Genomic DNA, 26,864 nt, shown 5'->3' on the forward strand with positions numbered 1-26,864 from the left:
GACTTCGCCTCCACAACGACTGTACGGTGGTCACTCCTACCGATACTGTCATGGACAGATGCATCAGTGGCAGGCAGGTTGAGGTCACCTGCCGCAGACCCAGTCTAGCAGCTTTGTCATTTAGGACTCAGCCAGCTTGGGCATTAGTGGTGCTACCGAGCCACTCACGATGATGGACATTGAAGTTCCCCACCCAGAGTACATCCTGTGCCCTTGCCACCCTCAGTGCTTCCTCCAAGTGATGTTCAACATGGAGGAGCACTGATTCATCAGCTGAGGGAGGACGGTATGTGGTAATCAGCAGGAGGTTTCCTTGGCCATGTTTGACCTGATGCCATGAGACTTCATGTGGTCCGGGGCCAATGTTGAGGACTCCCAGGGCAGCTGCCTCCCGACTGCATACCACTGTAGTGCCACCAGGGATGGTGATGGTGGTGTTTGGGACATTATCTGTAAGATAATGATTCCATGAGGATGACTGTGTCAGGCTGTTGCTTGACTAGTCTGTCCAGAATGAAGGCGCATAACCTAAAAATTAGAGCCAAACTATTCGGGGGTGATGTCAGGAAGCACTTCACACAAAAGCTGGTGGAAATCTGGAACTCTCTCTCCCCCACCCTGCAACATGAATACTGACAGCTAGACTGTAACAGAGCGTATACAGTTATACCGACAGATGTACAACTCCTGCGTTTTCAGTGGGGCAGGAAAACCCACACAAAGCGAAGGCTGTAGAGAAGGTCCACTTACCATCTTCTTCAGTTGTTCCCCAGCCTGTGGCCCAACACGTTTTGTCCGTTTCGAACACGTGTGTCTTGGCGGGTAGGCAGATGGGATACGTGAATGGCACTATGGGCACAGCTTGGTCCAACTGGAGCAGAGCAATGTCATAGTCATAGCTGTCTTCATCGTAATACTGGTGAGAGATGATTTTTCGCACCTTGAAGGTGAGCTCATGGTAGCCAATGAAATTAAGCTTGAACTTGCCGAGGATGACCGTCCATTGATCTGGTGGGGTATATCTGCAAGGAAATATAGAAAGGAATTTTAACTTATGACAGGACCTGAAAATTCATGGGCCTTTGGACCCAACCTGAATTCTAGGACCCTACTAAAGAATACATTGGTGAGGCAGAAACTGCCTCATGTCCACAAACTGGGGACTGACACGAGTTGCATAAACAATCTATATAGCAATTTTGATTTTTTAATTTTTGTTTCTACCTGCTAGTGAAGCAATGAGCTGCAGAAAGCACCCAATTTTCATTGATGAGAATGCCGCCGCAAAGGTGCTGACCACTAACTTGTAGACTGGCCTGCCATGGCCACTCGCCCTCGGTGGAATTGGTTCCCCCGATAATTCTGCTCATGGAGGTCTGTAGGCCGCAATCTGAGGAAGGAAAGGCGACTCATTAAGACCATAAGACATAGGAGCAGAAATTAGGCCCATCGAGTCTGCTCCGCCATTCAATCATGGCTGATAAGTTTCTCAACCCCATTCTCCCGCCTTCGCCCCGTAACCTTTGATCCCCTTACCTATCAAGAACCTATCTATCTCGGTCTTAAATACACTCAATGACCTGGCCTCCACAGCCTTCTGTGGCAATGAATTCCATAGATTCACCACTCTCTGGCTAAAGAAGTTTCTCCTCATCTCTGTTCTAAAAGGTCTTCCCTTTACTCTGAGGCCGTGCCCTCGGGTCCTAGTCTCTCCTACTAATGGAAACATCTTCCCCACGTCCACTGTATCCAGGCCTTTCAGTATTCTGTAAGTTTTGAAGTTTCTGTAAGTTTTTTTTAATCCGAAGAGCGTCTTACAGTGAATGAGAAACTAGAATAGGTCAAACCACCTCACTTGTTGGTCATAGGATTGAGCTAGCCCAGATGGTGGGGTTACGCATTGCCCCTTTTAATTCCGATAGGCAGAAGGATCTAGAACAAAGTGAATTCGGGAGCAGCCTTGATCCCGGTCCTTGGGCATGAATTAACCTACAACACCCTGCCCAAAATTTGGCACAAACTGGCAGTCTCACTTAGAGATGCCTCATGATGACTGTGTGTAAGAGATAAAATATCACCTTTGGGGAGCTTGAGTTTGTTGGGTTAAGACTTGAGTAGAGGGAGCAATGTTTGGCTGAAGGTGTTTGATGTCGACGGGGTTGCCCACCGTGGATAACCTTTAATTACCTATCAGTGATGCCATCTTAGATGGAGACGAAATTCTCTTTTCCGAAATAAGTTGTCCCTTATATATTAACACTAGAGCGTAACACAAACCTGCTGACCCCAAAAAACGCACAAGATTGTCCGATGAACTCGAAGAACAAAGAACAAAGAAAAGTACAGCACAGGAACAGGCCCTTCGGCCCTCCAAGCCTGCGCTGATCATATTGCCTGTCAACTCCTGCCACAACAAAGGTGGAGGACCTGGGAAATAGGTTTGGGGCCCAGATACACTACTGTTTGAAATTTCTGGGATGAGGGGTTGGAGACAGGGATCTTGTCTGAAGTAAAATCTCTTTCTGTCCCAAACCATTCACTGCTTCAGTGGGGTGGGGCCAGGGTTAAGGGACTCCTTTATTGTGGGAATTCTTACTTCCCTGGCCTCCATGGGACCCAGCATGAGATTGGATGAAGGCCAGTATTCCCAGTGAGGTGAGGTCTCCTGAGGAGAAGTAGCCTGCACCATTTAAGAAAGGATTTTTTTTTAAATTAAAAATTCATCAGCCTTTTTTAAAAAGGGGGTGGAGGGGGGTGGTGGGGGGGGTCTGTGTAAAAGCCAACACTTAGTTTTCTGGAGGATGGTCAATCTCCAACTACACCCTCCTCCCACACCAACCCCTCCCCTTTCAATTCCACCATGCCACCCCCAGCCAGATGTCCGAAAGGAACTGGAGTTTCTAGCTAAGAGGCACATGGAGTGCGTGAGTGCCCATCTCACAGTGACTCAAGGACATGATGTGCCCTCCCATTGACTCTGGGTACTTCAGTAAAGTTGGTGTTGAATGTTAACAGTGGGAGCAATCCTGATTCAATTGCCAGAATCAAGTCCTCATAGAAACTTGGGGCCTCCAAACCCCCTTTTATATCAGGTCAGAATTTCAGATTAGCCTCAATCCAGTTTGTGTAAATCACTGTGGACTCAAGTACTGTCACCTCGACTTTGGCAGTGGCTTAGTGGATATATCTGTGGTAGGTTGGGGTAGAGTCATACTACCACCCTGGTCCCAGGTTTAACCCTTTCCTGATGCTCAGTTAGCTGTTCTGAGGTGTGTTGGCAGTGACTTTGACAGCATCTCCCAAACATGCAAGCTTCATGAGCTAGAAGGACAAAGATAGAAGATACATGGGAACACCACCACCTGCAGGTTCCCCGCCAAGGCATACACCACCCTGGCTTGGAAATATATCGCTGTCCCTTCACTGTTGCTGGGTCAAGATCCTGGAACTCTCTCCCTAACAACACTGTGGATGTACCTACATCACATGGACTGCAGCGGTTCAAGAAGGCAGCTCACCACCACCTTCTCAAGGGCAATTAGGGATGGGCAACAAATGCTGGCCATGCTAGTGATGCTTACATCCTCAATGCATGAAAAAAGTACTTTACAGAGGGGGAAAATTAATCAGAAGTGGGAATCCTTGCTGCGATGTAGAGATCACCACTAGATTGTGTATATGTGCGTGTGAGTATTGGACTTGGGCGGGATCAAGTTCAGCTATGATGGTTCTCACTCTCTGAATGCACAAGCTGGATGGCTGGCAGGGCTGCAACTGAACCAGTAGACGTTACAGGGCAAAAAACAAGCCATTTGAGCCATCACACCTGGGCCAGTGCTTCCATATGAACCAACTAGTCTGATCCAACCGATCTGCTTATTTCCCAAGCCCCTTTATTACAGCTGTTCTTCAAGCAACTACCTGATTATACTCTCTGCTTCAAGTACCATTTTTTGCCAGCAGATTCCGTATTCTACCGGCCCTCTGTGTCTAGGCATTTTTTTTTATGGTTCTCTTATTCCTGTATCCCCTTGTGAACCAGTGGAACAAATCTATCACCAGTTGTTCTGTCATAGCCGTTCATGATTCCAAAGCCCTCTGCCGATTGGTTGATCAATATTCTCTCCTCTACTGGAAAATGTCCTAGACTTCTCCAGCTTCTCTTATTAAATGTAATCTGCCGTCTCTAGAACATCCTGGTGAATCCAAGATGTCTCTTTCCCAATGTGTTTACCTCCTTTCTGTACCCCCAAACTGTATGTAATACTCCGCCCGTGGTCTAATTAACATCTTGAGTGTTGAACTTTAGCCTCGTGCTTTTGCATTCTGTGCCTCTGGATGTGAAACCAAGAAATAATTTTTTGCCATTTTTATGGCCTTATTTACAATGTCCTGTTTATGTACTTGCCTAAATCCCTCTGCAGTCCTTAAAATTTTGAGAGGATAGATATAGAGAAGAGGCATTCACATGTAGGGGAGACCAAAACCTGGGGCCATAAATATGAGATGGTCACAAATATATCCAACGGGGAATTGAGGAGAAACTTTACTCCGCGAGTGGTTAGAATATGGAACTCATTACTGGAGTGATTGAGGTGAATAATGTAGATGTATTTCAGCAAAATCTAGATTAACACAAGGGAGAAAGGAATAGAAGGATGTACTGATAAAGTTAGATGAAGAGGGGTGGAAGGAGGTTGGAGTGGAGCTACTTGGACCAGTTGAGCCTGTTTCTGTACTGTACATTCTATGTAATCAATGATTGCCTCAAACAATGGACTCATATGTTAAAGTAGAGCTCTAGTGGTGCCAGAGTCTACCTGTATCTCATGAGTGACCTGGACAGCCATCATCAGCTGAAGAAGAGCCATATTGACTCAAGAAGTTAACTGTGTTTCTCTCTCCACAGATGCTGCCAGACCTGCTGAGTTTTTCCAGCATTTTCTGGTTTTGTTTCAGCAGATGAGTTGATGTGGGGAGCATCAAAGCTGAGACGTTCCCCCTCCCAATGCATCAATGATCACATGGTAGCATTCACAAACTGCAACAAATTGCCTCCCCCAAATCCCTTGTAGTGACCATACTGGCATATTGACAGTGATCAGTTCTCTTTACAAAGGGTGTGGTAGTCTCTGGTAGTTATGTTACTGGGACTAGTGATCTAGAGAATATAAATTCATAATCCTCACCAAGGCAGTTTGAGAATCAGAATTAAAAAGCTGGGATCATAGATCTTGGATTGTCGTAAACATCTACTGGTTCAATAATGTCCCTTTTGGAAGGAAGTTGACCTTCCTTATATGTGACTCCAGACTCATCAGCATAGTTGACTCTTAACTGCCTCTGAAGTAGCCTAGTGGCCCTTTGGTTGTATTCAAAATAACTACAGAGTTCAAGAGGAAGGTCCCACTGCATCTTCAAGTCAGCTAGGGATAGATAATAAATCAAGAGAAAAGGCACAGAATCAAACCTAGGCCCTGAATATTGCATCAGGCATTGTCTTTACCCACTAGGCCCGTGCTTGGCTTTCCACAGCTAATACATCCAGGCCTTCACCATTGGTTGGTTACCATCTGTTATCTTTTCTGATTCCAGAAGATCTAGGATTGCCACTATGTTCAGAACACCTTGACATCTGAACATGAGATTTAGACCTTTATTTTAGGGCGATTATTGTTAGAACCCTATAGATAAGGCTCAGTAAGAGGCCATTCAGCCCATCGCATCTGCGCCAGCCAAAATAGAAAAAATAAAAAGACTGGCTGCCCATTTTAATCCCACCTTCCAGCACCCGGTCCGTAGCCTTGCGGGCTACAGCACTTTAGGTGCAGATCCAGATGCCTTTTAAATGAGTTGAGGGGTTTCTGCCTCCACCACCAAACCAGGCCGTGAATTCCAGATGCCCACCACCCTCTGGGTGAAGAAGTTTTTCCTCATGTCCCCTCTAATCCTTCTACCAATCACCCTAAATCTGTGCCCCCTGGTAACTGACCCCTCAGCTAGAGGAAACAGAGCATCTCTGTCTACTCTATCTAGGCCCCTCATAATCTTGTACACCTCAAACAAGGCACCCCTCAGCCTCCTCAGTTCCAAGGAAAACAACCCCAGCCTCTCTGATCTTTCCTCATAGCTGCAATTTTCAAGCCCTGGCCGCATTCTTGTAAATCTCCTCTCTACTCTCTCCAGAGCAATTGTGTTGTCTATTTAACCGTTGAGCTCTGTTTGCCAGTGGCAGTTGCTCCACCTTTTCAACGCCTTACCACAATTTTTCTCATCGGTTCCATCTGGACAATCTGACACATAGTCACACTGAGGGTTTGCTTTCTTCACACAAGAACCATCGGCGCACGTGTAGGTGAACAGGTCACAGGGCACAGCTACAGGATACAGAATAACACAGAATTATTTAGCAACATTGAACCACAGGTGAAAACATATCTCCCACCCCCACCAAACCACACACACACACGCGCACACACACACAGAACAGAAGACACTAAACACACATACAGTGATCACACATGCGGAACCCACATAGATACACAGGCTATATATACACACACAAACGGTGAAGAAAAGAGACACTAAATTCGCACATGCATAAGCAGACTATGAGGAAAAGACACACTGAACACACAACAAAATACAAACTGAGCAAACCGCACGATGAGCGACAGATTTGGATCCAGATTCACCAATACTCTTTAACTGCATTTTTTGAAGCCACTACGCCAAAGAAAATGAGATTCTCTAGAAAAAAAGGATGGTTTAACTGCGCTAACGATGAGTGCTGAACTTCGTTCTTCACATACCCTCATCACAGTTCTGTTCGTCGTTCCCCGTTTCGCAGTCTTTGTTCTGATCACAGACGTCGAGTAAGGATAGGCAGGTGTTTCCCTCGGCGCAGTGGAACTGTATAGGACAAACTAAGGAAGGAGAGAGAGAGAGAGAGAGAGGATGAAAGAAGAAACAAGCACAAGAGAGAAAGATGGAGCACGAGAGAAAGATGGAGCACGAGAGAAAGATGGAGCACGAGAGAAAGATGGAGCACGAGAGAAAGATGGAGCACGAGAGAAAGATGGAGCACGAGAGAAAGGAAGCTCAGGAATGAGACTCCAACTCTATGTGCAGCAGAAAGAAGGAACAAGAGAAGGAAAAAAAAAGTGGAAACAACCAACTAAGAAGATGTTAAGAAGGGGAGGGTGAAAAAAAGGCAGAATCCAGAAGGCAAGGGTTGGAGAGTAGTCTCAACATGAGAAAAGAGCATCACACACAGTTACAAACCAGCAATACTTTAAATAGTTTATCAACATTTATTCCCATATCTGAGGGGCGGGGTTGGGGGGGAATTACATGATTTTAGCATAACTCTCTCGTAATTTTTTATTTGAAATAGTTGCCAAAGTTTATTGAGAGAGCAGATATGGTGGATGAGTTAACACATGGATTTTATGGTAATTTATGGAGAAAGATACACTGGTCTAATCAAGTAAGACAGGGTGAGACAAACCTGTCATATGCATTTGTGTATTTACCTCCTATCAGCAGTGACCTGGTTTTGTTTTCCTTGGCATCCTGAAGTGACCCCGGGCCCACCGAACTCATGAGTACAACCAGTCCCTTTGAATCACTGCAGTCGAGCTGAACTCAAAAGTTCTTTCTCAGCTGGGTCGAGCTCTAGGATTCTGAGAACTGGGTCATGCTTGGGAGTTAGATGAGGAAATACCTCGTAGCTAGTGCCCTATTTGATGGTGAGGTGTGGCAGTGCCATGGCCCTGAGTGCCAAAGGCAGTGAGTAGGATTCAATTCCAACGCTGCTGAGCACATGATTTGAACTGCGCCAAGTGGGGACTGTCTTGGTGGAGGCAGCAATTCTCCTCTTAGGATGAGGGAACAGTGGAGGAAGGTGTCATATCTCCTCCGCAGATAGCTCTTCCAAATTCCTCCCCAAGTCTAACCCCGATTAACACAAGGAGCTGGTGGCAGGAGCCCCAGCTGACTTGAAGCAGGGTGAAGAATGAAATAACGCTGGGGGAATGGAGTTAATATTGACCTTGCTGTTTCTGTTAGCAGACAGGCCCAGTATGGCTGTGCTTCATGCTCTTGGCCTTCTGTACTTTCATAACACTGCAAGGGGAGTTAGGGATGGGCAGCAAATGCTAGCTTTGCCAGAGACACCCACATCCCATGAAAGAATAAACAAAAATTGCTATACTGTGCGCAAGGGGCACAGCATGGGAACAGAGCAGCAGCCATCGGCCTCTGGCTTTCAGGCTCTCCTTACCCTTGTTATGTGTCCTTTGTAAAGTCCCAATATTTACAGACACCTAAATAAATATAAGATAATAATCAATACGTTGCAGCATGGAACAAAAGGTCAGAGTACCTCACCGGTTTGCTGGAATGGTAGCTGAACTACCAAGGGTTAAATTATGAGGAGAGATTATACAAGTTATAGTTGTATTCTATGGAATTATGAAAGTTAAGGGATGACTCAATTGAAGTTTTCAAGGCACTAAAAGGGAACAGATTGGCAAAAGCGAAATACTGAAGAGCTGGGGTACACACAGAGGAGCAATGGAACCTAGAACTCAGGAGCATAGTCTAAAGATTAGAGTCAGGCCCTCCAGGAGTGAAATTAGAAAACAATACACACAACGGATGTAGAAGTTTGGAACTCTCTTCAGCAAAATGCCAATTGATGCTAGGTCTGTTTTTCATTTTGAGTCTGAAATTGATAGATTTTTGTTAACCATTAGCTATTCTTTCTTCTCTTGCTAACACATCTGATGGTAAAGTTCCCATCATTGTGGGTAAGGCACTTAATATTTTTCATATTTTGTTAATAAGTGTTTGTTGTCTTGGAAAAGACGAGGGAGCTGGTCATCACCTCAAACAACCAAATGGGGATGAAATCGGATTCAATGAAACTGAATCTCTGACAGTGCAGCACTCCCTCAGTACTGCCGGCCTAGATTTTGTATTCAAGCCTTGAACCCTTCTGACTCAGATTAAACATAATCTGAGCTGACAAGCCAGTGCAGTACTGATTATTGGAGGTGCCATCCTTTTTGGTGAGGTGTTTGGCTGGGCTCCTGCTGGTTGAAGTGGATGTCAATTGTTTGAAAAAGAGCAGGGAATTTTCTTCAGTGACCCAATATAACTTCCTCAGCAAATACGACTAGAAATCTCCCACATTAACTGGCCATTTATCTCACATTCCTAAAACAAGACACCCACCATGTTACTCTGAACAGTAACCTCCACAAGCCAAAAAAAGATAAATGATTGCGCAAAATTCTGAGAGATATTTTGACGTTAAAGATGCAATGTAGATCAAAGGAGCATCACTTTAAGCTGTGTTACCTGTATTAATGGAATTTTCAAGCTAATCTCCTACTTAACAACTTGCAGTTATATAATGCCTTTCACTTAGTAAAATATTCCAAGACGCTTCACAGAAACATTGGCAGACAAAATTTGATACCGAGGCGCATAAGGAGTTATTAGGACAGGTGACAAAAAGTCTGGTTCAAGAGGCAGTTTTCTAAGGAGATTCCTCAAGGAGGAGAGAGAGGTGGAGAGATTTAGGGAGAGGATTTTAGATCCAAAGGCCTAGTCAGTTGAAGGCAGGGCCACCAATGGTGGGGCAATGAAAACCAGCCATACGCAAGAGGCCAGAATTGGAGGCACAGAGATCTCAGGAGGTCGTCGGGCTGGAGGAGGTTGCAGAAATAGGGGAGAGGGGAGTTTTGAAATGAGAATGGGAATTTTAAAATGGCTGGACATTCTGACGTACTTTATCTGAGAGTGTCACAGACTGATCCATTCTGCAGTGCATGAGATTCGTGGCGACTCCCCATACTTGACCACAGAATGTAAATTGTTCTTTTACCGCAATTATTCTCGTCCACTCCATTGCTGCAGTCCTTCAAACCATCACATTCTGTGACACACAGGCCAGATACAGAACACAAGACTTCGTCGGGGCAGGCTGCAACAGAAGGAGTAAAGCAGACAGTGGGATGATGCTATGCATTTGTACAAAGTCAACTGGCCGATAACTCAGGGTTGACACTCCCCTTGCCACACGCCACACCACCACCATACTCCCAACTCTGAACATGCTGACTCTGGCTGAATTACTGGGTCTATGTGGACTCCTCTGACCCTCACAATGTAACCGTGAGTCTTCCCCCATCCTGGGCTTCTCCCTCTCTCCCGTTGTCCTCTATTCTCCTCTTTGACCCAATTCGCTCGCCTTGTCAAGGACTGAATCAGGGATTTCAAGTCCATCTGATTTTAACTGGCAGGAGGAAGAGAGTTGCCAACTTTGTTTCGAAACTCGCTGGATTTGCCATCATATGACCGTCTGCCTTCCCCCACACTCCCTACACTGGCTGCCTGACATGTCCATCCTCTTAATGCCCCACCTTCCTTCACCAATTGGAAAATTCTTCACTATCTGATTGGTTCGTGCTTTGTTTCCTCATGTACCGAGTACTAAACAAGTGTAGCAAAACACAATTTTTTCATGTCCTTATGTTTTCACTCGAGGGTTTTGTTCACAGCGAGTGCCCTAGAGATTTCTTTTCAATCCCTGGAGATTCCCAGGCAGTCCTCGGGGGTTGGAAATCTTAAAGCGGATATTTCCCAACCACCTGTAGGCATTTTTGGTCCGGAGGTCAATTAGTGACACTGATGACGCTCTGACTTAAAATCTGCTAGGACCTCCCTACTCCCACTCTAGGATGGATCCGGCTAACTTACTTGGTCATGTTCCCATCCAGGAGTAAGAATCGACCCCATTGTTTCACAACCACCTCTCACCAAGTTCCCACTCTCCCCAGGTGAGCCTGAGCAGCTTGCCTCCTTAGGCAATTCCACCAAGAGTGCACATCTTTCATAGATTTTTGACTTATTTTTATAATTGGGATAATTTACCAGATGAGATTTACTAGCATGGAACAGGGATGAGGGGTTTCAGTTATGTGGAGAGACTGGAGAAGCTGGATTGTTCTCCTTAGAGCAGAGAAGGTTAAGGGGAGATTTAATAGAGGCATTCAAGATCAAGATCATGAGCAGGTTTGATGAGGAGAAAATGTTTCCAATAGCAGAGGTTCGGGACCCAGAGGGCACAGATTTATGGTGATTGGTAAAATAGTGAGAGGGGAGATGAGAGAAATTTTCTCTGTAGCGAGTTGCTATGATCTGGAATGGACAGCCTGAACGGGTGGTTGGACAGGTCAATAGCATAATCGGGAAATTTGCCTATGGGTGGGGAGGCGTGAAGATTTGCCAGAAGTGTTTGGGAACCCTGTCTCCTATTTATCAGGAGCGTTGCAAGGCGTATCACAGCGTAAGCAGATACCCGCTCCCCCCACCCTCCGACTGAAGACAGGGAAGGTTCAGACGTACGGTCCGATTGGTTGAAGAGGCTGTAGGAGAACTGTATTCCAGGCCCTGTGAGGATCACCTCGGACGTAAAGGTCACCGTTGTGGTCAGCGAAACGACAAAGATTCTCTGTGCATAGGGTTGCAGCACCCTCCGCCCACACAGCCTGAGAAGAGAGGAGAAGCGGTAAGGAGGTGGGATCGCAGCACAGCCTGGAGTAGGCCTCACTTAGGCCTACAGGTTGTGGGCCTCCCTTGTTTTTAAAAATAAACCTCACTCCTGAAGGCAGTCACACATGGAACATTCCATGCTCGATTCTCCTTCAACAGGAGCAATGGGTGTTGAAAGCTGAGCTAACTTTCTCCATTTTGACCTGGACCATTGAAGTCAATTATAGCAACATTTGCTCACACCAGCTAACTACACGGAGTAAACTGATCTGGGACCTCCAGGATGCTATCTGGGAACTGTTGGGGAATACCAAGTGAAAATTGCACACTGGCGATTTACCTAGGTTGACAGTATTGAGATACTGGAGGAGGTTTGGATGCTAAAAGATACTAGGAAGTAAATTTGAGTTATGAGAAAATCATTGGGGTGCAGTGAGGCTACACGGGGCTGGAGGCAAGCAAATGTAGTACCAATATTTTTAACAAAGGAGACAAACTGATCCTGGAAACTATAGGCTCATGAGCTTGTGCCAGCTGTGGCTCAGTAGGCAGCATTCTCACCTCTGAAGGTTCTGGGTTCAAGTTCCAGTTCAGGGCTCGAACACAAAAAAAAATTGAAGCTGATATTCCGTTGCAGTACTAAGGGAGTGCTGTGCTGCCAGAGGTGCATGTCTTTTGAATGACTCCTTAAACCGACTTCCTGTCTGCCCTCTCAGGTGGAGGTATAAGATTCCATGGCACCGTTTTGAAGAAGTGCAGGGGAGTTATCCCCAATGCCCTGGCCAATATTTATCCCTCAGTCAACATCATTAAAACAGATTATCTGGTTGTTATTACATTGCTGTCTGTGGGGGCTTTCTATGCGCAAATTAGTTCCTGAATTTCCTGCCTTCTAACAATGACTACGATTTAAAAGGCATTTCGTTCACTGTAAAGAGCTAGGGATATCCCGAGGACGTGAAAGGTGCTATCTGAATGCAAGTCCTTTTTTTTGTGTCAACTGTCCCAAGGGTTAGGTGGGAGGAAAATCTAACAATTATGTGTTGTTTGATATGTAATATAATTTTATATTGTTGAAAGAGACTGGATGTAATAACCCAGCACTTGTTCTAAAATTCATCCATTCATTGTTCTCTTTGGAACTGAGCAGGGTGAGGTGTGATTTAATAGAGCTTACAAGATGTTGAAAGGTTTCGCTGGAGTAGATAAAGGAAATGTATTCCCACTGGTGATTGGGCAGAAATCATTGGCGATAAGACCTAGAGGCAAGATGAGGAGAAACGTTTTCACTCAGAGTTGTCAGGATCTGGAAAGGTTTAATGTCTTATTGGAAAGGCAGCCCCTCCGACAGTGCAGCACCTCCTCAGCACTGCACTGGAGTGACAGCCTAGTTTACAAGCTCAAGTCTCTGTAGAGGGACTTGACCCCACAACCTTTGGACTGAAGATGCTGCTGCCACTGAGACAAGTCTGACATTTGAGTATACAGTCCTGGAACATTTCCACTTTCAGCATCTTTATAATCATAGGGACATGTTAGAATTTCCAGATTTACTCATTTCCCTCGTGGAGGAATTTGGGCTCGAATTAGCAAGATATCATTCCCTGAGTCGGGATCCATTTCTGGTGCCGAGGATGGAGGTCTCCCCTCCGCCAGCTGAATGGCTCCTACATGGGATAAGTGGGGACTTCTCAATCCAATTCGCAGTATTGGTGAAGAGGATAATAAATGGCAGCAGTGGCTAAGTCAGTAACACTCTCACCTTTGGAGTCAGAAAGTTGTCGGTTTAAGAACCACTCCAGAGATTTTAGAACAAGATCTAGGCTGACATTCGAGTGCAGTACTGAGGGAGTGCCGTGTCATTGGAGGTACTGTCTTTCAGATGAGATGTCAAATTGAGGCCCTACCTGCCCTCTCAGGTAGACATAAAAGATGTCACAAAACTATTTTGGAGTGGAGGTGGAGTCCTCCCTGCCATCCTGGCCAATATTTGGCCCTTTATAGCAAATCAATAAAATCAGATTATTTGGTCATTATGACTTTGCTGCTTGTGGGAGCTTCCTGTGTGCAAATTGGCTGCTGCATTTCCTACTTTACAACAGCAACTAAATAACAAAAGTACTTCATCAGGTGTATAGCACTCTGGGACTTCCTGTAGTTGTGAAAGTGCTATTGAAACACAAGTCTTGTGTTTTTTTTATTTCTCTAATGTCCATAATTTGACACTAATTTGACAACGTAACTTATTACGGACTCAGAAATAATTAAGGAAGGAGACGGTTGAGGAACAATAATTCAGAAGCAAAAAAAAAAGGCAATTAAAAAAGATATTGAACTTCAGCTCTGAAGAAGGGTCATACGGACTCGAAATGTTAACTCTGTTTCTCTCTCCACAGATGTTGCCAGGCCTGCTGAGCTCTTCCAGCATTTTCTGTTTTTGTTTCAGATTTCCAGCATTCACGGTATTAGGTTTTTGTATTGAACTTACTTCCTGTTCTGTATCTTCCACTGGCCTTGCGAGCAGGGTTTTGTGAAGGTTGGTGTGTCCAGTTCATAACCATCAAACCACAGAGTGATACCATAGTCCAGGGATGGCACCTGAATATGAGATTGGAAACATTGCAGAGAAGGTAAATTAGAGGACTTCAAGTTTAAATATAGAAAATGTGCTGCAACTGTACAAAGGCCTCGTTAGACCACAACTGGGAAACTGTGAGCAGTTCTGGGCATCACACCATGGAAGAATATTTTGACCTTGGCAGGAGTGCAGTGTAGGTTCACCAGAATGATCCTGATGGAATTTTGAAGGTTAAGGGTGATTTGATTGAAGTTTTTGAGACATTAAGAGAAACAGATAGGGTAGATTTCTGTTAGCTGGGGAGTCTAGGACTAGGGGGGTCATAGCCTAAAAATTAGAACCAGACCTTTCCGGAGTGAAATGAGGAAACGCTTTCATACACGAAGTGGGTAGATGTGTGGAATTCTCTCCCATAAGTCGCAACTGACATTAAATCAGTTGTTAATTTTAAAACTGGGATTGACAGCTTTTTGTTAACCAAAGGCATGAAGGGCTATGGGGCAAAGGTGGGTATATGGATCTAGGCAGCAGATCAGCCATGTACCTCACTGAATGGCAGGATAGGTTTGAGGAGCTGAATGGCCTCCTCCTGTTCCTATGTTTCTGACATTAGGACGGTGGAGCATAGTTTTGGATTGATAAATTTGGATGTTTGCAGTCAGGACAAAGTATATGAAATGGGTGGGTGACAGTAGCAACCAGAGTAACCATATGAACATATGAAATAGGAGCAGAAGTAGGCCATTCGGCCCCTTGAGCCTGCTCCGCCATTCAATAAGATCATGGCTGAACTGTTTGTGTTTCGATTTCCATATTCCCGCCAACCCATGAAAACCTTTAATTCCCTTGCTTAACAAGAATCTATTTATCTCTTAAGAATCTTAAAGCTTAAGAATCTATTTACCTCTGACTTAAAAATATTCAATGACCCCGCCTCCACCACCTTAGAGTTCCAAAGTCGCACAACCCTCTGAGAGAAATAATTTCTCATCTCTGTCCAACTGTCCCTTATTTTATGGGTTTGTCCAGTATTTGAGGTCACTGTACCGTGTCCTGGTTTGCATGGTGCCAGGACACTTATTGTCCCTCCATTCAGTAGCACCCACTCTCCTCCAGTTTGCCCACTCTCATAGCTCTGGCACCATCCAGCAAGCCCCCTCTCCAACTTGAACTTGATCTCGCCCAAATCCAATATTCTCTCACACACACACACACACACACACAATCACAATCTGACCTCTACATCGCAGCAAGGATTCTCACTTCTGATTAATTTTCCCCCTCCGTAAAGCACTTTTTTCATGCATTGAGGATGTAAGCATCACTAGCAAAGTCAGCATTTGTTGCCCATCCCTAATTTCCCTTGAGTAGGTGTAGTGAGCTGCTGCCTTGAACAGCTGCAGTTCATGTGGTGTAGGTACACCCACAGTGCTGTTAGGGAGGGAGTTGCAGGATTTTGACCCAGCGACAGTGAAGGAACGGCAATGTATTTCCAAGTCAGGATGGTGAATGACTTGGAGGGAAACCTCCAGGTGGCGGTGTTTCCTTGCATCTGCTGCCCTTGTCCTCCTAGATGGTAGCGTTGTGCGTTTGGAAGGTGCTGTCTATGGAGACTTGGTGAGTTTCCGCTCATCCTTTGTGCTAGGTATGGGGGAGAGAGCAGTGGAGAGGTGTCGAGAGGGAATTCCAGAGCTTGGGGCTTAGGCAGCTGAAGGCATGGCCACCAATGGAGAGGCTGCCGAAACAGTGATGCATGCCAGGGAAGGACAGCAGATTTCCTTCCCTAAAGGACATTGGTGAACCAGATGGGTTTTTACAACAATTGACTATGGTTTCATGGTCATCATTAGACTTTTAATTCCAGATTTTTATTGAATTCAAAATTCCACCATTTGCTTGGATTTGAACCCAGGTCCCCAGAGCATTACCCTGGGTCTCTGGATTACCAGCCCAGCAACAATACCACTTCGCCACCGCCTCCCCTTTATGAACTATTTATCTAACAAGCTATTAGATACTGAAAAAAGGCAGGGTGGGGTGGCGGGGGAGATGGGGAATGGGTGGTGGAGTTTTGGGGGAAGATGAGTTGTCAACCCTCCAGGATTGTCCTGAAGTCTCCAGAAATTAAGCATTAATCTCCAGGGCACATACTGTGAGCAACAACCAGGAGGAAAATCGTAGCAGGCATTCAAAGAGTTGGTGTATTTTTTTCATTTTCTTTGAGCCATTGTGTTACTTAGTTTTTAAAGTTTTGGGAGGTTGGCTGAAGGGTCTGTTAGACTGGGCCAGGTGGTTGGAGGTGGTGATATGTCCAACCATGGTTGGCAACCCTGGAAGGTGGATCTGTTATGATTTTTTCGATGAATGAGCCAAGGTGGACAAATGACCTTCTTCGCCCATACTTCATTAGACTCACATACGAATATACGAATTAGGAGCAGGAGTAGGCCTCTTGCCCCCTCAAGCCTGCTCCGCCATTCAATAAGATCATGGCTGACCTGAGTGTGACCTCAACTCCACATTCACACATTTGAGACAGACTCTAAACTATTGAGTAAGAAAGTAGACCCATATCAGACTGTATATTAAACCATTTCACCCAATACGCCTATTCTGTTTTGGTATAACCCCACTTTCTCGTCACATCACTCAACCCTTCTTTACAAATGGTGCCTCCTGAAATCACAGTAGTCCCTCCCATGTACTTTTTGACTATATTACTCCTAATGTCTGTTAACTTTTGTGTGAACCAGATTTACCTCCAATCCTATCCTTTTTAAAGATATCCCCTGGTTTATGAAACCTTTAAACAATTCAGCTGGGTTTGTCCATCTTCTTAATTTTGCAAACTTAAGTTACGCTCCCAGTTCGAGTCAATGAGACAATTATGATGGAGAGGCAGTACTGGTCTGAGGAAAAGCATGAGAAAGTTGATCTTGCCAAACTCGAGAAGAGGTTTCCAAGAGACAATCTTCTCTGGGTAGGCAAGATTGAAAAGGGCACGGAAAATTAGGAAAATTATTTTTTTTGTTTCCCTTCCCAAAATTTGAGTAGGTTGTTGGATAGAATACTAAAGGGTAAAGCCCTGGAGTCATTTAAAAAAAAACAATTGGATTCAGTAATGGATAGGCTTTAGGGTCATTCTATGGCAACGAAGATGGGTCAAAAAGGTATTCCTCATTTGTAAGGACCTTGTGAATTAGGTCACTTTGGAGCCTTGTTTTATCCAATAACCACAAATCAACTCTCCTTAATCACAGATCTTTGTTGGCCTATGCTGCACTCTCTCAAGCGTAATAGATCCTTCTGTAAACATGTTACCAATGCCTCAAACATAATTCCAGATGGGGTCTAAGCAATGGTTCACATCGCAACAACATCGCTTAATTTGATTTGCATTCTAACCCTTTATTGGAGCAATCTGGCACCTTTTTCAGCGCTTGCACTGGGCTGACATTTTAAATAACTGTCCCCCAATAGATAAAAATCCCTTTCCATATTGGTACCCTACATAATATTTTAATAAGTTGATCTCTTACCAGGACATTGTGGCAGTACAGCGCTTTGGGAAACCTTGAGATTGTGAAAGGTGCCATGAAAATAAGTCTTTCTCTGTGTAGAATTATACATATAATCTTAGCATGTTCTATACAATCAGAAAGAAACTTGCAGTTATTTAGCACATTTCATAACCTAACGTTGTCCCAAAGCTCTTTGCAGCCGATGAAGCATTTTTGAAGTGCAGCTACTTTGAGCACAGCAAGCTCCCACAGACAACAGCAAAATAATTGTCTAGATATCAATAGTTTTAGCAATGCTAATTGAGGGATAAGTATTGTCCAACTCACTGGGGAAAAATATTACCATGGGACTTTTTATGCCCAACAGAGAGGGCAGACAGACCCGTGATATACTGTCTTATCTGAAAGAGGGAACCTCCGACAGTGTAGCACTCCTCCAGTACTGCACTGGGGTGTCAGCCTTGATTTTGTGCTCAAGTTTCCGGAGTGGAACTTGAACCCAGTGGAATTCAGAGGCAAGAGTGCTACCCACTGACCAAGGCTGACGCATGCTCTTATCATCAAACTTGTATATATATTGGGAAAAAAAAATGTTTTAAAAGTAGGAGGAGTTCCCGCCACTCATTGGCATTCTCTGTACTTACAGTAAAACGCCAAATGCACTGAGTGTTGGGTGGGTAGTAGCTGGGGAAGTACGGAGTGCTTCCATTCCCTTGGATTTCCCATCCTTCTCTCAGTGTGATATTAGCGGAACAATCTGGAATTAAAAGCAACAAGAATTTAAATTACACAGCTCTTTTCCTAATTGTGATCACATGTTCAGGGCACTTCTAGACTTGACTATTCCAATGCTCTCCTGGCTGGCCTCCCACCTTACTCCATAAACCTCAGTTCGTCCAAAACTCTGCTACCTGTATCCTAACTCACACCAAATCCTGTTCACTCATCATCCCTGACGTACATTGGCTTCCAGTCCAGCAATGCTTCGATACTAACATCTTCAGCCATGTCTTCAAATCCCTTCATGGCCTTGTCCCTCTATATCTCTGTACTCTCCCCCAGCCCTAGAATCCTTCGGGATATCTGTGCTCCTCCAATTCTGACCTCTTATGCATCACTGATTTCGTCAGCCTCTCCATTGGTAACCATGCCTTCAGCTGCCTAAGCCTCAAGCTCTGGAATTCCCTTTCTACATCTACCCACTGCTCTGCCCCCCCATTACAATGCTCCTTAAAATCTACCTCTTTCAGTAAGCTTTTGGTCACCTGTCCCTAATAACCCCTTATGTGGCTGACTGTCACAGCTCACCTGATTATGCTCCTTGGAATGTTTTACTACTTTCAGGGTGATATACAAATACAAGTTATTGTTGTTTTTGACTCTTTATTAGAGCCACACAGCACTAATTCTGCAGCCATGCTCCTCGTTATACCTTTTATATTCCTCTGCTTCAAATCATTGCCAAATTTTCCTCGAAAATACCCAATGGTTTCTGCCTCAGGCACTCCCTGTGGCAAAGTACTCCACCCTTCAGCAATATTCAACAAAAATAAATCTCTCCTAACTTTTCCACCTGCTCTCAGTTGCAATTTTACATTTTTGAGCTCTTACCGCTATCCAGAAGATATATCCCGGGAACAGGGCCACTTTTCCATGAGCTACACGGCCGACTAACCTCAAAATGGCAGGCAGGATGCAAACTGGAAGAGTGACAGTGGCCATATTCGGAACATAAGAAATAGGAGCAGGAGTAGACCAGACGGCCCACCGAGCCAGCTCCACCCTTCAGTGCTATCATGGCTGATCTTGGGCTTCAACTCCACTTTCCCGCCTGCTCCCATATCCCTGAATTCCCTGAGAAAATCTGTCTGTTCCAGCCTTCAATGTATTCAATGATGGAGCATTCGCAACCCTCTCGGGTAGAGAGTTCAAAATCTTCACAACCCTTTGAGTGAAGAAATTTCTCCTCATCTCAGTCCTAAATGATCAGCCCCTTATCCTGAGACTGTGCCCCTATGTTCTAGATTCCCCAGCGAGGGGAAACAATCAGTGTCTACCCTACCATGGCCCCTCAGATATTTTAGGTTTCAATGCGATCACCTCTCATTCTTCTCCAGAGAATATAAACTCAATTTACTCAGCGTCTCGTCATAGGACAACCCCCTTATCCCAGGGACTAATTTAGTGAACCTTCACTGTACAGCCTCCAATGCGTGTATCCTTTCTTAAAAATGGAGCCCAAAACTGCACACACTATTCTAGATGTGGTCTCACCAAAACCCTGTGCAACTGTAGCAAGTCTTCTTTATTCTTGTACTCCAATCCCTTTGCAATAAAGGCCAATGTGCCGCTTGCTTGCCCCACCTGCATGCTAATTGCTTGCTCCACCTGCTTGCTAACTTTGTGTTCCTTACACAAATACACCCAAGTGTCTTTGAACATCAACACTTATAAGTATGAATAACTTCACACTTCCCTACATTATACTCTATCTGCCACCATGTTGCCCACTCACTTAACCTGCCTATATCTCTGTGCAGCCTCTCTGTGTCCTCCCCACAGCTTACCTTTCCACCTAGTTTGCTATCAGCTTATTGGATAAAGCTGCACAAGAAGCATCCTTTACAACGGCTTGAATCAGCCTTGAAGATCTTTGCGTATTAAATGCTTGTTTCAGTTACCCTCCCCTACGTAGATTAATTAATCCTGAGGCAAGCAGTGCCATTGAGCATTGCCCTCAAGGAAATGCCCCTCCCCTTCTGCCTCATCTGCCACCCCCCCACCCCTCACCCCCACCCCCCCACCCAGGGACTTCCCAACATCCAAATGTGCAGATTTTCCAACAGGGTTCAAGGATCGGAATTGGAAACCTTGGCTGAATCTTCAAGTGTCAACTGGGTGCACAATAATTCTCTTACCGAGCATTGGCACGGCCTGTGCAGATAGCCTAAATGGATCGTAGTAACTGTACTGCCCCTGCTTCCAAATGACCGACATCACACTGGCAGATGAGAATATTTCCACCACTGGTTCTTTCCAGCTGCACTTGTAGATCCTGAACCGAGATAGAGAGAATAGAGAATGAAACTGGGCAGATGGAAAACAATTTGTGACTGTTCCGCCCAGTCACATTGGGCCATTCAGCCCAACCAATCCTTGCTGGATTTTATCCTCCACTCGAGCCTCCTCCCATCTTTCCTCGTCTAAATCCATCATTGTAACCATCTATTTCCTTCTCCCTCATGGGCTTGTCTAGTTTCCCCTTAAATGCATCTATACTGTTCACTTCAACCACTCCCTGTGGTGGTGAGATCCACATTCTCACCGGTCTCTGGGTGAAGAAGTTTCTTCTGAATTCCCGATTGGATTTCTTGGTGACTATCTAATATGCTCTTCCCCACAAGAGGAAACATTCTCTCTCTATCCTCTCTATCAAAACCTTTCATCATTTAAAAAATCTCTATTCCCATCAGCCTTCCTCAGAGATAAAAGACCTAGCCTGTCAATCCTTTCCTGATATGTACACCCATGCATTTCTGTTATCATTCTTCGATAAGGTACCACATAAAAGGTTACTACACAAGATAAGAGCTTCTGGTGTTGGGGGCGGATGTATTAGCATGGATAAAGGATTGGCTAAGTAATAGAAAACAAGACAGTTGGGATAAATGGGATAATTTTCACATTGGCAAGCTGTAACTAGTGGAGTGCTGGGGCCTCAACTATTTGCCTCAACTATTTGACTTGGAGGAAGAGGCCAACTGTATTGTAGTCAAACTTGCTTATGATATGAAAATAGGTTGGAAAGCAAATTGTGAGGAGGATACGAAGAGTCTGCAAAGGTTAAGGTGAGTGGGCAAAGATTTGGCTGATGGTGAATAATATGGAAAAATGTGAAGTTGCCCACTTTGGCAGGAAGAATAAAAAACAGCACTATTTAAACGGTGTGAGATTATAGAATGCTTTGGTACAGAGGGACCTGGGTATCATTGCACATGAATCACAAAAAATCGGCATGCAGGTACAGCAAGTAATTAGGAAGGCAAATGGAAAGTTGGCCTTTATTGCGAGGGGGATGGAGTATAAAAGTAGGGAAGTCTTATTACAACTGTACAGCTCATTGGTGAGAACAAACCTAGAGTACTGTGTACAGTTTTGGTCACTTTACTTAAGGAGGGACGTACACTGCATTGCATTGGAAGCAGTTCAGAGAAGATTCTTTAGGTTGATTTCTGGGATGAAGAGGTTGTCTTATAAGGAAAGGTCGTGCAGGTTGGGCCTATGCTTATTGGAGTTTAGAAGAATGAGAGGCAATCTTAAACATTATAAGATTCTGAGGGGGCTTGACAGGGTGAATGTTGAGAGGTTGTTTCCCCTCTTGGGGGAATCTAGAACTAGGGGGCAGAATTTCAAAATAAGGGGTCTCCTATTTAAGATGAGGAGGAATTTCTTCTCTGAGGGGGTCGTAGGTGTTTGGAATTCTCTCCTCCAGCGAGCAGTGGAGGCTGGGTCATTGAATATATTCAAGGCTGAGTTAGTCAGATTTTTGATGACAAGGGAGTCGAGGGTTATGGGGGACAGGCAGGAAAGTGGAGTTTAGGCCCCAATCAGATCAACCACGATCTTATTAACTGGCGGAGCAGGTTCGTGGGGTCCAATGGCCTACTCCTATTTCTTATGTTCTTGTAAGTCTTCTCTGCACCCTCTAGTGCCCCATTATATTTTATAATGTGGTGACCAGAACTGCATACAGTTCTCTAAGTGTGTCTAACCAAGGTTTGATACAGGTTTAGCATAACTTCCTGAATTCAGCCTTGGTTCCGTAACCCTTAATAACCTTAGCTACCAAAAAATAGTTTCAGATTTGAAATTTTCAAATTGGCCCCTCCAGCCTTTCTGGAGGAGGGAGTTCCAGATTGCTACTGGAATCTGGTAGCAGGTTTCTGACATCACCCTGAACAATCGATAACTCTAATTTTTCAGGTCACCCCTTAATCTTCTCGAAGCCTAGTTTGTGCAACCCGTCCTCATGACTGGACCCTTTTATCCCTGGCATATCAGAAGGGAGCAATTTATAAAGAGCTGTCTTTACAGTTTCCGCTCCCATGGCAACCAGGAGAAATGTGATCCCACAGGTAAGTGTGGAAAACAAAGCTAAACGACTCACGAAGTTAACAGTGTTTTGTCGGTGGTTGCAACCTGGTTATAGATTGCAATCCAGTCACTACAGCCAATGAGCAACCATTCCACCCGCAGTCGGATTAATAGGCCACTGGGGCCCTGGAGGTGCCAGAAGCAACTCTTGGAGTCTGATCCGGGTCCATTCAGCACGATGCTTCGCTCAGAGCGGATGTAGCTGTAACTGTGGCAGCCTAAAGGAAACAGAACAGAAAGGAACCGTCAATCCCGGAGAGCATACGATCCCATAAATTTCCAGTAGGTTCAGGAAATTGAGGGAGTAGCTAGGCCTCAGGCTTATCCAGAACAAAAAAAAACACCCAGTAAAAGCTGGGAAAGAAGAATACTGGTGTGAACTGGTCTGGTATACCTTAAAATGGAACACCAGTTAAAAACTGGGAAATAAGAGTACTGGTCTGAACTGTTTCTTCCTCTCGGAATACCAAGGAGTTTATGCCCACCTATCTCTAGCATTTATTTACAATATGTAAAATAAACCTTGACTCAATTTGTCAGCTTTTTGATGCCAGGATTGTGCATTGCATTGTTGCCCTGCAAGTGCATTTTGGACATTGTTGATGATGATATTTGATCTTGTGGTAGTGAGTAAATGGTAAAACAACAAGATTGGACCTTCTGCTTTGCCCTCCCGTAGATCCTTCATGCTCTTTAATGCCAAGGTGTCTTGCAAAATGTGTTGCAAAAAAAAATCAAAATTAATGTGCTTCTGATTTCTGAGCCCTTCTATTCTATTATGTGTCATTCAAGTAGAGGAGTCTTAAAATGCTTTAAGTTGAAGTTCATCCAGAGTGGCAATCATGTAACCAACCCCACCATGCCCTAGGTATCAGCGTGTGACCACGCATCATGAGGATAGGTTGTGTTGCAAACCCCCCACCTCCCCACTATCCCCCACCCCAACCCACCGCTCCCCCAGTCTTCCCACACCCCCCACCCCTGCACCCCCAACAACCCCCACCAGCTCCACGCCCCCGCCACCCACTTTCGCCGTGCGCCCCCACACCCGCTTGCTGGAGTGAGATCTGACTACAGGTAGGTGTTAGGTCAGGTACTCGTATTTAAGCTGTCCAACTCTGGAAAATAGCAGCAGGTGACACAGGAGCTCAGCAAACACCCGGCCACTTTGCTAGGAACAGAAAATCTACTCTTTCATTCCAAATATTTATTAATCCTTTAAATCCGTAGTTATCACTCTGCTTTATCCTGTGCAGGTACCCCCTATCAACGACTAATAAGTATCCTTGAATATGATGATTTACATAGAACTTACAGCACAGAAACAGGTTATTCTGCCCAAAAGGACTCTGTAGGCGCTTATTTGCCAGACAAACCTCCTCTCACCCTTCTTTATTTCATATCCCATCAACATATCCTTCTATTCTTTTCTCCTTCATCTAGCTTCCCCTTAAAGGTATCCATTTTAAATTTTAAAATGCATCATATTTTAAATGTATTCACCTCAAATACTCCTTGTAGTAGTGAGCTCCACATTTTCACCACTTGCTGGGTAAAAGGTGGTTCCTGATTTCCTTATTTTGTTAGTGACTATCTTATGCTTATGACTGTTCGTTTTGGTCTTCCCCCCCCAACAAGTGTAAATTTCTTTACGTCTATCCTGTCAACCCCCTTTCATAATCTTAAATACTTCCATCAGGTCACCCTTCTCTAAAGAGAAAGAACCTCAGCCTGTTCAGTTGTTCCTGGTGAGTATAATCCCAGTATGCCTGGGTTTAGTCAGGGCTGAGTTAACAGATCAAAGCAACATACCAGTTTGAACTCCAACCCACTGTTCCCTCTAAGCCGTGTGGGTGCGCAGCCAGACAGCATTCCGGAATGTACCACGCAAGTGCAACAAACGAGCCACGCGAGCAATTAAAAATGAGAGGGGCCGTTGCGCCAGGCCACACACCATAATCAAATGCTTGGGTGTGAAATCAGAAAAACCCCATGCTTTTCCATCACACCACTGATCAAACAGGGTGAAGTGGGCTCCAGAAAGAATGAAAGACTTGCATTTATCCACAAGATATCGCAAGGTGTAGTCACTGTTGGAATGTACATATGAATTAGGAGCAGAAGTAGGCCATTAGGCCCCTCAAGCCTGCTGTGCCATTCAATAAGATCATGGCTGGTCTGATTGTGGCCTTAACTCCACATTCCACCTGCCCCCAATGTAGCAAATGTGGCATCCAATGTCCTGATGATCAGATAATCTGTTTTTGTGATGTTGATTGACAGATAAGAATTGGACAGGACAGCGGAGATAACTCCATTTCTCCTCTTCAAAATAGCACTGTGGGATTTTTTTTTTTACATCCTCCAGAGAGGGAAGACAGGCCTTCAGGTTAATGTCTTATCTGAGAGACAGCACCTCCAACAGTACAGCACTCCCTCAGTACTGCACTGGAGTGGGCCTTGAACCCATAACCTTCTGACTCATAGATGAGAGTGCAACCCATTGTGCCAAGGCTGACACACCACCCAGGTAGGTATAAGAGGGCTGCGACTGATGAGGCCACTAGAAACGTAACTCAGCTGGAACCACCACTAACAGGTGAAGAGCGCATGAAAGTTGCATAGAACTTTTCAGAAGTCGAATTGCAGTGTTGTAGCTCAGCGCCAGCTTTCAAACTGACACAACATGGACTCTTGAATCCATTACCTGTTGCTGCTGTCAAGGTTTTCAAATCTACTTTTGATATCTCTGTAAAATAAAAAAAAGACATAACTAATTAAAGTCAATGGTATTATGTTACAGAGGAGGCAACAAAGGATAATTCCTGAGAGAAGATCTGTGAGTGATTACTTGTTTCAGTCTTAAAAGAGACATCTAAAAAGGAACAACAACTTGCATTTATATAGTACCTTTAACATATTGCTGAAAAGAGAGAAATGTTACTGAATCTTTTCATCTTGCAATCATCAGGACCAATGTAAGAATACCTAATGGCAATGCCTCGGCTAATCAGAGTTGACTTGCCAACCAATCAGCACCCTTTTCGCCTGTAGTATAAATTGTGTTTGAAATTTGGCATTCTTGAATTTGTCCTGATGAGTGCAAGACGAAAACCTTCGGCAACATGTCTCTCTTTTCAGCAATATTCACGTTCTTTATTACCTTTAACAGAGTTAGAAACATCTCAAGGAGCGACAGCGGACAAAAACAAATTGTCACTGAGCCACATAAGGTGATATCAGGGAAGGTGACTTGGTAGACGATGTAGGTTTATAAGGAGGGATAAAGTATGAGAGAGAGTAGAGAGGCAGAGAGGTTTAGGGAGAGAGTTCCAGACCTTAGGGCCCAGGCAGCTAAAAGTCATTGCTAATGATGGAGAAGAATCATTTAGATGCACAATATATATTTAATGGGCCAGAGAAAGCTGACCCAGAATGGTACTTTCAGATACACAAGGGAAAGGGGGTCCAGATTCAGAGTTAGGCAGGGCACATTTGGAGATGAAGTTAATTAGTATTCCTGTACCGAGAGGCTGATTAATAGCTGGAGCAGGTTATTGGGGAGAGTGGTTGAAGGCAGGAGATTGAACTCAATTGAAAAACAACTGAATGCTGTAATAAATAGGAAGTTTTGGAAGGATAAAGAAAGACTTGCATTTATCATGCATCTTTCATGATCTGCAGGGTGTCTGAAAGTGTTTTATGGCCAATAATGTATTTTTAAGGTGTCACTTGTAATGTAGAGAAACCAGCAACTAATTTGCACACAGCAAGCTCCCTCAAACAGCAGATAATCTGCTTTTGTGATGTTGATTGAGGGATAAATGTTATCTAGGACACTGGGGATAATTCCTCAGCTCTTCTTCGAAATAATACTTTGGAATCTTTTATGTTTATCTGAGCAGGCAGATAGGGTCTTGTTAATGTCTCAATTAGCCACTTAAATACAGTGGCTTTTTTTTTATTCGTTCATGGGACGTGGGCATCGCTGGCTAGGCCAGCATTTATTGCCCATCCTTAATTGCTCTTGAGAAGGTGGTGGTGAG

At 44.5% G+C, this 26,864-nt stretch overlaps 1 protein-coding gene across 1 annotated transcript in view; it reads right to left on the minus strand.

The window, feature by feature from the left end:
• The window catches only part of tmprss6 (transmembrane serine protease 6), a 70,713-nt gene that overhangs the window by 12,169 nt on the left and 31,680 nt on the right, over positions 1–26,864 (minus strand). The window contains exons 6-16 of the mRNA XM_078531598.1: positions 25,526–25,567; positions 22,832–23,036; positions 20,583–20,719; positions 18,309–18,421; positions 14,054–14,163; positions 11,419–11,561; positions 9,896–9,994; positions 6,813–6,926; positions 6,261–6,377; positions 1,225–1,390; positions 751–1,022 (exon numbers count right to left, since the gene is read on the minus strand). Coding sequence (XP_078387724.1) covers positions 751–1,022; positions 1,225–1,390; positions 6,261–6,377; positions 6,813–6,926; positions 9,896–9,994; positions 11,419–11,561; positions 14,054–14,163; positions 18,309–18,421; positions 20,583–20,719; positions 22,832–23,036; positions 25,526–25,567 — 1,518 coding nt within the window. The remainder of the gene's footprint in view (positions 1–750; positions 1,023–1,224; positions 1,391–6,260; positions 6,378–6,812; positions 6,927–9,895; positions 9,995–11,418; positions 11,562–14,053; positions 14,164–18,308; positions 18,422–20,582; positions 20,720–22,831; positions 23,037–25,525; positions 25,568–26,864) is intronic.

The sequence above is a fragment of the Cetorhinus maximus genome, chromosome 29 (assembly GCF_964194155.1).
Source record: "Cetorhinus maximus chromosome 29, sCetMax3.hap1.1, whole genome shotgun sequence".
NCBI lineage: Eukaryota > Metazoa > Chordata > Chondrichthyes > Lamniformes > Cetorhinidae > Cetorhinus > Cetorhinus maximus.